The sequence below is a fragment of the Podarcis tiliguerta genome (assembly GCF_965153285.1).
Source record: "Podarcis tiliguerta genome assembly, chromosome: 5".
Taxonomy (NCBI): Eukaryota; Metazoa; Chordata; class Lepidosauria; order Squamata; family Lacertidae; genus Podarcis; species Podarcis tiliguerta.
Genome location: NC_139538.1, coordinates 34,914,651 through 34,928,808, shown reverse-complemented (window position 1 = coordinate 34,928,808; position 14,158 = coordinate 34,914,651). Strand labels below are relative to the sequence as shown.

At 43.7% G+C, this 14,158-nt stretch overlaps 1 protein-coding gene across 3 annotated transcripts in view; it reads right to left on the bottom strand.

The window, feature by feature from the left end:
• Positions 1–14,158, bottom strand: part of ANO7 (anoctamin 7) — a 33,200-nt gene that overhangs the window by 1,285 nt on the left and 17,757 nt on the right. For 2 of the 3 annotated variants that reach the window (XM_083443091.1, XM_083443092.1), the window contains exons 10-23: positions 13,624–13,714; positions 12,779–12,875; positions 11,899–12,042; positions 11,675–11,812; positions 10,498–10,596; positions 10,306–10,408; positions 9,373–9,484; positions 7,062–7,116; positions 6,232–6,329; positions 5,535–5,674; positions 4,926–5,131; positions 4,557–4,699; positions 3,118–3,208; positions 1,313–1,432 (exon numbers count right to left, since the gene is read on the bottom strand). In XM_083443091.1, the coding sequence (XP_083299217.1) occupies positions 1,313–1,432; positions 3,118–3,208; positions 4,557–4,699; positions 4,926–5,131; positions 5,535–5,674; positions 6,232–6,329; positions 7,062–7,116; positions 9,373–9,484; positions 10,306–10,408; positions 10,498–10,596; positions 11,675–11,812; positions 11,899–12,042; positions 12,779–12,875; positions 13,624–13,714 (1,637 nt within the window). Of the gene's footprint in view, positions 1–1,312; positions 1,433–3,117; positions 3,223–4,556; positions 4,700–4,925; positions 5,132–5,534; positions 5,675–6,231; positions 6,330–7,061; positions 7,117–9,372; positions 9,485–10,305; positions 10,409–10,497; positions 10,597–11,674; positions 11,813–11,898; positions 12,043–12,778; positions 12,876–13,623; positions 13,715–14,158 lie in introns of all 3 variants that reach the window. The other variant, XR_014511967.1, reaches the window with a different exon arrangement.

Below are 14,158 nucleotides of genomic sequence, written 5' to 3'. Positions count from 1 at the left end.
GCTGTGTCAGTTCTACACAGCTTACATTTCAATTGGCTTATTACCCAAACCTCAATATTGCCACCCTTGAGATACGGTAAAGTAATTGGAGCATGCAGTTTAAGCAAAGAGCTCACTCAACCGTAACACGCCAGCAGTAAAGTTGCTTCAAAAAAGTAAGCCCAAAATTCCTAATACCTTGAAGTCAACACACCTGAGACCAAGAGAGTTGAAACTTGGCTTGTTATTAGAAAAATTCTATGGAGGTGTCCATAGATTGTTGGCACAATATGCTTTGAATGATAGCAGAGGAGCCGTATGTGTGATCAAAGGGTGAGCCAACCTCCAGAATCTTACTTTGCTTTGTCAAATGACACATACTAGGAAAAATATAAGACCTTCCCCTAAAATGTATGTGTCAGAAAGATTGGTGTTGACATACAGGCTGGAACTTAACGCAATCAGCAGCTGAAATTGCCAGTTCTTGATACCAGCTTCCAAAAATAAGGTACACCCCCCACAACAGATAGTTATCTAATACAAGAAAATTACTATGCTATTATTTTAACACAGTCTTCTAAACTTGGGTCCCCAGCTGTTGTTGGACTATAACCCCCACCATCCCTAGCTAGCAGGACCAGTGGCCAGGGATGATGGAAATTGTAGTTCAAAAACAGCTGGAAACCTAAGTTTGGGAAACACTGTTACTGTGGGTTTGTATCTAATGAACTTGTCCAATTAGTGCAAGGACTTCTGTTTGTGCAACAGAACTTACTTGCCCCGCCAAAAAATCTGCTTTGGAGGGTTGGGGGAACCCCCAAACATGCAAGGAATGGAGCAGGGCAATTCTGTTGTGCAAGCAGAAGGACAAGTTCACCAGATACAACTCTAGGTATCAAGGTAAAAGTAGGTTATTTGGGGAGGAATGTAGGTAGGGTAGAGGGGCTACTCTTGTGTGTTTGAGCACTTTTGTTCCCCCATCATGGTTCACAGTGTGGGCACAGAGACTTAAGATTCCCTGACAAAGACCAATGGACGTATACTCATGTGCCAGACAGGAAACAAAGGTTATATTTACCCTCATAAGCTGCAAGGCTGCTTACTGAGAAAGGGAGGGAAATTGACATCCTATATTTCTGACAGCAAGTGAACCTTTCTGCTTTACCTAGTCCTGTAAAAGGAAACCTCTTCCAGGAGACAAAGAAGGGGATTCACTGCAGGAAGAGTGTGGCTCAGTTTGGGTTAAGGTTTATGGCATTAAGCACTTTAGATGGTCTTTGGAAGAGAAAATCCAAGTACCGATTCAAAATAATATTTAAAAATAAACAATTACCTTGTTCTCAGCCAGAGCCTCTTTAGCTAGATACTGCTCTCGCTTCACTTTGATCTCCACCACTTCTGGGATGTCGGGCACCATCATATCAATCAGACGTGCAATGAAGAAGACCACGTGCTGGGAAAAGCAGGCAAGAAAGCTGCAGATAGTCAGTGGCCCAATTTGCCAGAGTGGGAGCAAGCAAGTCAGGACCATGCAGCAGCAATCTGGCCCAGCTGTTCAGAACTAGATGGATGGGGAATCCTGCTGCATGTCTGACTCCAGTGTATGTGTTCTCTCCTCCCTCCACCCTGCCAGTTATATGGAATTGCAGTGAAAATATGACTGGAGCCTATCTCGCCAATTAAGGGGTGCTTTATCAAAGATGGTAAGGGATCTCCTGTGTCCCAGAAAGCAGGACTAGTGCACATGTAGCTTTACTACAGTGGTCTTAAAATGTGACACCTTTATTACATCTAAACTCAATAGAAAAGTAGTTAAGTGTTGTACTACGTACAGATCAGCAAAGAGCAAGCTATCCATGGGATACAGATTGCTCTACTATACAAATTCCATTTCCCTTTGAATAAGCTGGGATAGAGGACTTCCACAAGCACCAAGAAGGTGCATTTGTAGATTATTTACAGAACAAGGCACATCCTGGTGGCACTGTCAGTAGACTCTTGACCAGGATGTAGCAATGACCTCATCCAGTTGGAGCGATTTAACATCTTGCCTGGACCAGATCTGCAGTAGCTGCTAAATTCTGCAGAAACGGCAGCTCCATCAAAGCCATCTCAGCACCGGTTCCTGAAATCATCATCATCACCTGCCTTTTCCCCCCAGACTGGGACTTAAGGCAGCTAAATAGCTTCTTTGCAACCACAGTTGGCTCCTTTTTTTTTTTAAGGTCCTACACAGTGACAACAGAGTTGCCTACGTGCCAATGTCTGAAATGAATTCAGAATGAGAGGATTATTTATTTATTACATTTCAATCCTACCTTTCCTTCAAGGAACTCGAGGTGTAGTACATAACTCTATTCCCTCCCCATTTTATATTCATAACAATCGTATGAGAGAGGTTAGGTGAAGAAACAGGGGCTGACCCAAGATCACCCAGTGAGTTTCATGGCTGAGTGGGATTTGAACCTTGTCTCCGAGGCTCCAGTCAACATATGACATCTTGTACTGTAGGACACTAGGGACGCGGGTGGTGCTGTGGGTTAAACCACAGAGCCCAGGACTTGCCGATCAGAAGGTCGGCGGTTCGAACCCCTGCAACGGGGTGAGCTCCCGTTGTTCAGTCCCTGCTCCTGCCAACCTAGCAGTTTGAAAGCATGTCAAAGTGCAAGCAGATAAATAGGTACTGCTCCGGCAGGAAGGTAAACGGCGTTTCCGTGCGCTGCTCTGGTTCACCAGAGGCGGCTTAGTCATGCTGGCCACATGACCTAGAAGCTGTACGCCGGCTCCCTCAGCCAATAAAGCGAGATGAGCGCCGCAACCCCAGAGTCGTCTGTGACTGGACCTAATGGTCAGAGGTCCCTTTACCTTTACCTTACTGTAGGACACTGGGTCTTTATAAACAAATAATGACATTAGGACTGCAAACAACAAGTGAGCCGGTGCAAAAAGTTATGTTTTGGGGCAGGGGCATATTCCAGTAACCATTTCATCTCCCCCAACCCCTTTCCTTCCACCACCATGTGATGTAATCCAAACAGGACTGCCCAAATATGGTAAGTGCTGTAATAGGTGGGTAGATATGAATGGGACCTCTTTTTTGTAGAGCAGCATTCTGGGGACACTTGGAGGGAAACAAACCTCAAATACAATTATGAAGCCAAGGCGGATTGCCAGTAGATTCCAATAAGCTAGTGAATACCTGCCACTTTGTTCTCGATATGCTCTGTACCTGAGGAGATAGAGCTGTAAGTTAAAGAGGTATGCTGAGTAGCCCTGAAGTAGTCAGCATAGCAACCATACATTTGCAGGAAACAAACTAAATGTCTTGCTTCTCTCCATGCCTTCCTGTAAGCCACCACTAAATTCCCTTTAGTTAAACTAACAGAGACCTGAGTAGATTTTCTGCATTCAGATCCTGGTTGTCATTCTAAAGATTAATATTAAGTCGTCTGTCCACTTGGTTATAGCAAGGGGGGGGGGGGAGCCAAAAGATGCTTATTTTCAGGGCTGCAATTCCTATGCATGCTTTTCTGGGAACAAGCCTGGTGGGAAGGAACATAGCTCAGAAGCAGAGCATATGCACTGCATACAGAAAATCCTAGGTTCAGTCTCTGGTATCTCTAAGTAGGACTGGGAATGTCCCCTGAAACCATGGACTACTGCTGCCAAGTCACTGTGAACAATATTGAAGCCAATGGTCGGACTCTGCATAAGGCAGGGGTCACCAACACAGCACCTAGTCCTCCTAGAAAGAAAGTTATAAGACAAAATGTGTGGGTACCCTCTAAGCAATTTCTGTAGAGTGGTGTGGCTACCTTGTATGTTTTTCCTTTACAGACACTTCAGGTTACATACGCTTCAGGTTACAGGCTCTGCTAACCCAGAAATAGTACCTCGGGTTAAGAACTTTGCTTCAGGATGAGAACAGAAATCGTGCTCCGGCGGCGCAGTGGCAGTGGGAGGCCCCATTAGTGGTGGTGTCTCAGGTTGAGAACAGTTTCAGGTTAAGAACGGACCTCCAGAACGAATTAAGTTCTTAACCCGAGGTACCACTGTACTGGGGTACTTGCCTCTGCGTCCTATACCATACTCACCATGGTAGCCATTTTGTGTTATGCTCCCCCCCATGGCAGCCATTTTAAAACTGATGGCCCCACCATTTTGTCAAAATTTGAAATATGCCCACTAGTTCAAAAGGGTTGGTGACCCCTGATATAAACTAACTTCCTATGTTTCCCACAGAACATATAGAGACGTACTTCTGAGTAAACATGCTACACATCTCACTGTATTTGGTTTCTTGGTGAATATTATACCAGTTTTCCCACAAGGGATGGTTGCCATACCAAATGTTTATGACAGTATGTGGTATGTTATTCCATGTGCCGTGGTCCATGATTCTCCCCTCCAATTTTTAAAAAAATCCTGCACTATCTGATTTTCTGAGAAAACACTTTGTCCCAAAATAGGCAAGCTATTTTTCAAGAACCTGCCCTCTGTTTAATTTTTGAAGCAATGGACCTGTCCAGTGTCCCCCATGAGGAAGACAGCTGAGACAGAAAAGTGGGAGATCCTACCTGCATGTGACATTGTGCTCCAGGACAAAAGATTTTGGGGCATAGGCCAGGGTGAAGTCAATGTAGCCTTGTAGATCGCTGGCATGAGTGTACTGGTAATATAGCCGAGGGAGGAAGTCAGAGGTGAAGGCAATCAGAAAGGCCTGGAACAAGATAGGCACAATAATAGTCTCTGTCTAAAGAACCATTTCGTTTCCAGGTGTGAACACATCCACCCACTTTTCTGTCTTACTCCAACTTCTTTACACAACATGTGTATCAGGTTTCTGCAAAGTCATAGCGACCCAGGAAGCTGCCTTCTATTAAGTCAGACCGTTAAGTCAGCTCAGTATTGCTGCACGCAGAGAACCTTGACCCAGCGCTACTCACATTGCTAACGACTGCCAGGTGTGTGATGACTTCCAGGATAGGGAACCAGATGCCCATGCCTTGGGCCCGCTCAGCAACCGGCCGCCTGTATTCACAAACAAATTTGTGAGCATCCAAGCGAATTTCCACCCAGTTGTTGAGCAAGGCAAAGAGAGGTGCCAAGGGGCAGGCGGCCACAAAGATGGTAATGAAGCCAAACTGCAGGACTGAAGAGGAAAGAAAGAAGACATTATAAGGGAAGGCAAGCACAAAGAAATCCCACGCAGGAGATAATGTAGGTGAGCCCATACAAGAATTCTGTCCACAGGAACTTTGGATAGCATTTGCTAAGTTGTTCCTTTTCTTAGGAGGTTATGCACACACTCTTTTGACCTGAGTAAAGCTTTTGACCCCATGTATTCTAATTGTCACTCCTCTAGGGCTACCAACTGGTGGGTGAGTGGAACAAGCACAAGTGCTCTTGAACCGGAACGGTTGACCTGAGAACATGGTATAGTCAAAGCGAGATACAGGACTCAGTGTGCCTCACGCACTTACACAGACTAAGCCCTCAACTGTCAGGGAACTGTCCTCAGTTGCTCATCTCCTTCCTTCCCAAATGATTCGTACCCATTTCCAGGTATTCGTTAAAGAGCCCTTCATAGGGCAGCAGTTCGTAATCACTCTCCCAGAGCTGCTTCGTGGAGCTTTCCTGGCCCTCATTCCTTTTAGAGTGAGACTTCCGCTTCTGCCACCATGATTTCAACTTCCTGTGGAGAGCAAGAAGACACAGTTAACATGTTCAGGTTTTGCCCTCTCATTGTTCAACAAGAGACGATCAATTAGTGGCGACATGTCTGCATCTAGGCCTAGACAGAGTTTTGAATCTATAGGGTAGGAGTAACTAATGTTGCATCTTTCAGAAGCTGTTTGACTACAACTACTGTCCTCCCTGACCACTGGACCATGTTGGCTCGGGCTGACAGAGGTGTAGTGCCACAACATCTTGAGGTAGGGATGGAGGAGAAAAAATGATTCAGTTTGCATTTAAAGCAGCATATCAAATTAGCACTTCCTGAAACAATATGAGAACCGAAATATAGCCTTCCTTCAAAATTTGCATTTATCTGGGTTTTATGATGCAGTTCTCTAACCAAACCTTTACAAAAATGTATATGTTAGGGGAAAATGTGCACAAAAATTAATACATTAGTGAAAATCTATATATTTTGGGGAATGATATGTCTGTTCATCTTGTTGATTCTCTATAGGTCTGGCCACGTCTGGATAGTCCATTGCAGCAAAGCACAAGATCACAAAGACTCACGGGATGAGGAGCTCCTGCACATTATTAATTATTTGCTTTCCCACCATGATGACAAGCAGCTCTTGGGCAAGTTCAATGAGGCAGCCACCTGGACCACACTGGAGAAAACAGAGAGAGGCTTTAGAAGGATGATGCAGCAGAGAAACAATTATATGGAGAAGCATTTAGTCATGTGATCCCTCATCTGTAGAGAAACAGTCTAGAGACAGGTTAGCTACTTCATTTGCTGTTGGTGAAAAGGAAACCTCAATTCTCTACTCCCCTGGGAATCTCTACACCAAACACTGGGGTCTCAGAGCACATCATGCCTACTTAAAAGATTTCCACCACATTAAAACATCAGGGAAGGAAAGAATGAATAAGTCTTTTTAATTGTATGTCCTTAAATGTAATTGCTTTCAGAACGTCTAAATCTGTTTCTGCTTTGTTTTGTTTTTAAATGGTATATCTGTTTGCTGCCCTGTGCTCTTTAAGGATAAAGGGTGGGATATAAATTCAATAAATAATAATAATAATCTGGCTAAAAGCACTTGACATTGGACAGATGGAGCTAGAAGAGGGATTATTTTGGTTTTTAGAGAAACATCCACTCCCAGCATTGAGCCTGATGCCCTCTTTATCTGGCCTCTGCCTTTGGAATGGCTGACCCTGTTTCCTTGGCAAAGAGGGTGCCTTCTTTATTTTATTGCTGCATTTATTATACAGAGTTTAACTCCAGTCTTAAACGTACCTTACGGGCTGCTAATGGTGCCAGCCACTCTAGAACAACCCCTAATCAGCTGTTATTTCTAGAGTCCATGTCCTGCACTGCTCTCTTTTTAGATACTTACATCTTCATTGCGGATACCCAGCAATGTGGAATAGCGTCCTGGATAGCCTACAAACCTGAAGGTGAAGAAAGTATAAAAATAAAAGGCCAAGACAATCAGCTGCAAGGTCTTTCTTTACACGAGGCATAAACATCCTACTCTGTGCATAAAGAGAAGCCACAGGGAAAAAAGCTGGCAGTGACCAGAATGCCATCTACTGTAACCAATCGCAAGGCGCCTTCATACAATTTTCTGCCTCAAATGGCTCAGCCAACACAACCCTCAGACTCATAGAAAAGAGGAGTACAGTGGTACCTCCGGTTACAAACTTAATTCATTCCGGAGGGCCGCTCTTAAGCCAAAACTGTTCATAACCCAAGGCGCGCTTTCGCTAATGGCGCCTCCTGCTGCTGCCACGCTGCTGGCACATGACTTCCACTCGCATCCCAGGGCAAAGTTTGCAACCAGGAGCATCTACTTCCGGGTTAGCAGAGCTCGTAACCCGCAGCGTTTGCAAGGAGGACAGTACGTAACACGAGGTTCCACTGTACAGCAATAATCCTGAAAAGCACTAACTTCAGGTGGTCCCATCACATTACAGGCAAAGGGGAGCAGGAATTCCCCGCTCTCTCTCCAAGCATGTACATAAGAATCCGTAACGGTCCCTTGCTGATTTTTATTTTAACGATTTCTAAACTGTCTTTCATACAACAATCACAAGGTGGTGTGCAAAACAACATTAAAACTTATTTACAGAATAAATAACATGGCAGCAAACATTGGGTCGAAATATCAATGTCCAACAAAGGCTTAAAAGAACAAATGATTTTTAGCAGACACCAAAATGCCATCAGTGCTGGTGCCTGCCTTAATTCAATAAGAAAGCCTCCCTACTGAAAATGCACAAAAAGATCTGCAGGTTGCAGAACAACCAGAAGGGCCTCATCTTTTATCTCCCCCCCCCCCCCCCGCCTTTCTTTTTTAGAAAATGTCAGTTTGGCCAGGGACAATTTGAAGCAGAGAAGCCTTGAGAGGTGCTTAACCTCTCCCCTGCCTGTTCACCCCCTCACAGGTAGCCAGGTTTTTAGATGTGTCCTAAAGATGGTCCAATTGATTTTATTACACACATTTATATGCAACATTTACTTACAGGTCAAGATCTCCTCCAGGACTTCTCTACTTCAAACCACTACCTCCTAATAGCTTATTTTTCTTCTGTAGAGTTTTACTGTTTATGCATAATATTTAGTTTGACCCGAAGAAATCAGTCTTTCCACCATAACCTTCCAGCTATGCCTGGATTCAGGATCCCCAGGTCATTGCAAACATCACAAACTAACATAGCTGGCACATTCAGTCTTGTGTTCACTTACAACCAGTCTGGCTTTTTAATACTCACCGCTGAGGATTCGCATTATAAATTATAACTACTTCTGGGCAGTAGATGGCAACAGGGCCTCACTTTTTCCTCAATGGCTATCAATAGCAACTACTTGCAGCTAGAATTCCTGCTGAATTTTGAGTTTTGCTACATCTGAGACTTGGCTGGATCAGAAGAAGCATCACTTTGCTACTGAATTTAACTTGGATGAGGGTAAGAGTGGTGGAGCAAGACCACAACTTCAAAAGAACGGCTAGAAGTCCTCACCTTCTTGAGTTCCACTCTCTTTCTGTGTGGCCTAGACCACTGCTCTTCAACCTTGGGTCCCCAGATATGTCTGGACTACAATTCCCATCACCCCTGGCCATTGACTAAGCTGTCTGGAGATGATGGGAGTTTCAGCCCAACATCTACACCATATGTATAGATTTGGTTAGGCAGTTTAATTATTTTTCTAAACACACCTGGAGACCCAGTGTTGAAAAACATTGCACAGAGCTTTTTATTGTTGGGGGGGGGGCAGAACTTAAGAAGAGCCTGATAGGTGAGGCCAATAACCCATTTAGTCCAGCATCCTGTTCTCACAGTAGCCAATCAGATGCCTATGGAGAGTTCCATTGGTATATGCTACAGCAAAGTCAGAAAGCATGGCACAGCCAAGAGAGAGGGCTCTCCTCATAGTTTGGCTATGGTTAAATCACCTACAATAGTATGTAGGCAATAGTGTGTCTGTATCCTTCCCACACTAATGAAAGCAGTCCTGTTCTCTAAATTGAATGCAGATGGGATATCATGTTATGGAAACAGAATTATGGAGAAGGAGGATACAGTATTATACAAATTTGAGCGTGTAGTAGGGGCATATTTCAATGGTGCAGATGAGTCTTTCAAGTATGCCTAGGCCACAAAAGAAAATGGCATGAGAAGTTGCCCATCTCCAAAACAGCTTACCTGCCCTTAAAGAACGCAATGTAGATGGGAGAGGAGTAGAAATTGATGAACTCAAAAACAAACACCTTGAAGGTGAACGCATCTTCAAACATGGTCTGTGTACGATGCATCTCTATGGAAGAAAAAACATAATAGAGTACCACGAGAATGGTGGTAACTTCCAAGCCCTCTCAGTGGTAAATCACAACAGAAGCATCCTTAGTTCTTTAAGTGAACAAAGGTGACTCAGACTCCACCCCCAACCATCTCAGTGTCACAGAATTCTAATGCACATTGTGGGTTGCAAGTACCTTCTAGTTTAATTAAATACTGTGGCTGAGATGGACGAAAAACAACTCTTGTAATTTCTGATTTAAGCCATATTCACGCCTTTATTTTACATGTAGTGGTACTGTATGGAAGGAGAGTGAGGCTGTGCCCGCAGACCCACTCAAACCCTTCTCTGGATGCCTGTGAACTGAGTGCAGATGTCTGTAGAGGGTTGCCTACTAAAGAGGAAGATGCTCATGCAATCAAGATCCCAAAATTTAAACAGGAAAAATGTGCAGGAAAAATAAGAGGCAGACTTTTAAACAACTATAAAGGTCAGAGCAAGGCAATATTTCAAAATGTCATCCAAAATTCACAGCAAAGATCTAAACCAAGCACTAAGAAGATAGTAAAAAAATCCTCTTTTGGGGATTCCAGATTCTATGCACCACCATAAAAACGTTTAGTGCCACCCACTTTAGCTGGTGCTTTTTGGCAAGGCACAATTTAGTTAATATTAGGGTGAGTTAGGAAGTAAGGCTTGTGGATTTCAATAAAGATCTTCTATTTACCTGCCCCTGTCCCTCTCCCACAAATTCAAGCCCCGGTTTAATGTTTTGGTTCAAGAAGCTGCACCTTCAGGTTGAGAACCTGCTTCGGTGTTTCCAGATACAGCCTACTTACCCCACTTGGTAAGAAAAAGTGCCAGTGAAGTGTAAATTTTTGATAGGATGAGGATGAAGAGGAGGTTCACCACTGAGCCAGTGAGGCTAGCAATACGAGAAGCCTAAGAGGGGGAAACAGGAGAGAATGTGAAGTCCAAATGCAAACAGCACACCTAAGCTAGAGTGGTAGAGAGACATGGAAGTGTCTTACCGAAGCTACAAGAAGGTATTTCCCAGACTTGGCTACAACTACAGCAATGATGGCCCGGTAAAGGATTATCGAAATCAGGAACATCACCACCACAGCAATCTGAAGACAGAACCAGGCTGAATGAGTACTAATAATATGAGTTTGCTGTCTTATTATTGTAAATGGATCTGACTTGGGGAGGACTTTTTTTTACTTATTTACTTACATTTATATCCATCCTTCCTGCCTCCAACGAGCTCAAGGTGGCATGTGGTTTTATCTGATTTTTATTTCTTTTTATCTGTTTACATCATGTCTTTCCTCCATAGACTCAACTTTTTATCACAACCACCTTGTGAAGAAGGTTAGGTTGCAAGACATAGCAACTCGCCTAAAGTCACTCAGTGAATTCCCAGGATTCTTTGGTGGGAATCGTCTGCTTTAAATGTGCATTGGATATGCTTTAAATGTGTTGTGTGGAACTGCCCTTAGTGAGGCAGAAGAGTGTCAGTGAGGAGTCAGTCATCAATAATGACCATAGAAGCCACAACGGACATAGAAACCGTGATTTCCTCCCTTCTGAGTGGCTTTTTCCTTGGCTTTTGATCCAAACAAAAAGCAAGAAGTAGTAATGGTAACCAAGAGAGAGGAAGTGAGGGCAGAAATAACATATTATTACATGCCATCTCAATCTCCCTGAGTGGTGTGAGATTCAAGAGGTACCAGGTGCACTTACCCACGATATGTGTTTCCTTTTAGAAATGAGGCACAGTAGAGACTGTAATGTCTTTATGATATATGGTTTATTTACACATATATGCAACCTGAGCCTATGATAGTGGGGTTCACTGCATTAACACCCATGAAGCTTTGGCTTCTCCCACAGCCACAGCAGACTTGGACTTAAGCAGACTTAATATAATGCATTTTTATGTTATGTCCACTAATATATTCAACTGAACAATCTTTTACCTAATGTATGCATTTTTGTAAACATTGGTTGGAGAGCTGCATTGCAAAATTCAGACAAGTACGAATTTCAAATGATGCCTGTGTTTCAGTTCTTATGCTGTTTTTGAAAGTGCAGATTAGATAGATTCACCACTAAATGTGAACTGTATCAAATTGCTTCCCTATCCCTACTCAAGAGGATTGCATCCTATTTGACGCCTCTACCCTCAAACAGCAGCTCCCTCACCATCATGATGATGACCATTGATCCAGCCATGATTCTTTTGAAACGGCTCCGTGTGGGGAAATAGGGCTCCTCCGCTCCAGTGATTGGATTTGTGGTTGTCATGGGTGCCATAGCAGTGAATTGGGGCCGTGGACGTTCCTACAACAAAGGAAACCTGAAGTGGGCTCTGTGTCACCGTTGGGCTTTTGTGGTATTAGAGCCCCCCCCCCCCCCAAGGCTAGTACCTCGATATCTTCGAAGTCTGAACAGTCCCAGCGGTATGTCAAGGTAGCATTCAGCCGCTTCCAGTATTCAAGAAATGTGACTGCCCATAAAGACATGAAGATACTGAAGAAGACAGTCCCACCATGATCAAAGAGGCGACCAGCCTGAAAAGAATAGGGAAAAAAGGGAAGAAGCTGCACTTAAGCATGTGCCAAGACACTCTTAGACTGGGACAGAGTTGAATTTGTATCAAGGGCAAACTACAGATAGCCCAGTTTTTAAAATGCAGTTCTACCCAAATCACAGAGTGAGGAGCAGGGGTGTGGTTTAAAGAAGCAAAGGGGGACAAACACGGTTCCTGCTAAACCTTCCCTGCCCACAAGTCCCTTTAAATCTCAGTCACCCACTTTACATGCATTTAAAGGCAAACCTACATTTTAAGACATGGGCCTGCTGACGTTGCATGCAGTTTGGCCCCAAAAGATAAAGGCGGAGCTAGTTGCATTACACACTAAAAGCAAGCCCTGAGTTCAAAAAGTTGTGTTACGCAATGTGAAAGATTGAGTATCAGTTTAATGCTGGTGAACAAATGCTACATGAACAGAGGCTGGATCAAATTGTTTTTTACGTGGAAGCTGATAGCACATAGCTGATGTCTTGCCTTGAGTCTGTGGGCAAGTACATAGGCTCAAGGAAAAGTAAGCGTGGAGGAGGCTATCTGAACCACATGGAAGTGTAGAAGATCAGCATATCACAGTAAATCCAATGTACTTTTCTGTCTAACCCTTTATCTGAGAACACACAACGTACTCCTAATCTAACACATGACTTTAATGAAGTGTTGACAAATGCTTCACCGTTATGCTTGAATCAGTGCTGCCCCAGAGCCACAAACTGTACCTGAAACATTGGGCAAATGGTGGAGAGGTTCCAATAGGGGCAGACTTTGCAGAGTGGGCACATGTTGTATTTCCCCTCACTGGTACAGATCTCCTTCCTGTTGTGCAGACGGGAGCAAAAATAAAAGGGTAGGAAAAAAGCAATTAACCCACCACATTAAAATTACTGCCTCATAGCTTCTCTTCAAAAAACACTTTGTTTTTCTGGCCTTTGGCTCTTGCTGTTCCTAAGGCTGCCTTTCCCATTCTTGCAAGGATAGGTATGGCCACATTAGGTACTACAGTGGTGCCCCGCAAGACGAATGCCTCGCAAGACGGAAAACCCGCTAGACGAAAGGGTTTTCCGTTTTTCAATGCGCTTCGCAGGACGAATTTCTCTGTGGGCTTGCTTTGCAAGACAAAAATGTCTTGCGATTCTTGCGATTTTTTCCCCGCTCCCCACCCCCTTTTTCTAAGGCACTAAGCTGCTAATAGCCTTTTAGCAGCTAATCCGCTAATCCCTTAAGCCTTTAATAGCCGCTAATAGCCGCTAAACCGCTAATAGCGCTAATCCACTAAACCGCTAATAGGGTTGCTTCGCAAGAGGAAAAAACCGCTAGACGAAGAGACTCGCGGAACGGATTCTTTTCGTCTTGCGAGGCACCACTGTATTTAACACTAGCTGCATAGGCAAAGCCACCATTCATATTCTATTGATATCCCCAAGGAACTTATTTCTAATGAGCAGAAATCTCTGCCACATTCTGCTCCAGATCTGTGAAACAGCCGGCAGTCACAAAGCCAAATGGCTTGTCAATGGTTTTACAAGCAGAAAAGTGAGAAAGAAGAGAAGAAATTAGAACTTACGTAGGGATGTCATCAAGCATCATAAATATGCCTATTATGAAGACTAGTGTCCCCACTACAGCTGCTGGCAAAAGCCACCCAGTGTAGAAACCTAAATGAAGAGAGGTAAAAGCATATTAGAACTGCAGAAGGGGAGCCCTCACTACCTATGTCTAACTGTTGCCCATCACCAACTTGCTTTCCAGAAAGCCAGAACCAATTTAATTCATTTTGTGGAAAGGACCCATCTTACAAAAAAGGCTTATATTTCCAAGCATAGCAAAGTGCTAGGACTAGGGATGTGAATGGGTGCATTCTGACTGCAAGAAAAGCGCTGATCTATTTCCTCCATGGGCAAACTTTCTTAGTTGCATACAGCAAAATGAATCATGTTTTTAAAACACTATTCTACACTACAGACTTATATTGGTTTTATACTACCCAGTCATGCCTTTTCCCATAGAATAGTTGACAACTATATTGTTGTCAGAGATTCCAGATCTCTTCCTCCAGTGAACCATAATTCCTTTAGTTCCAGGGAATGACTACAAAACCA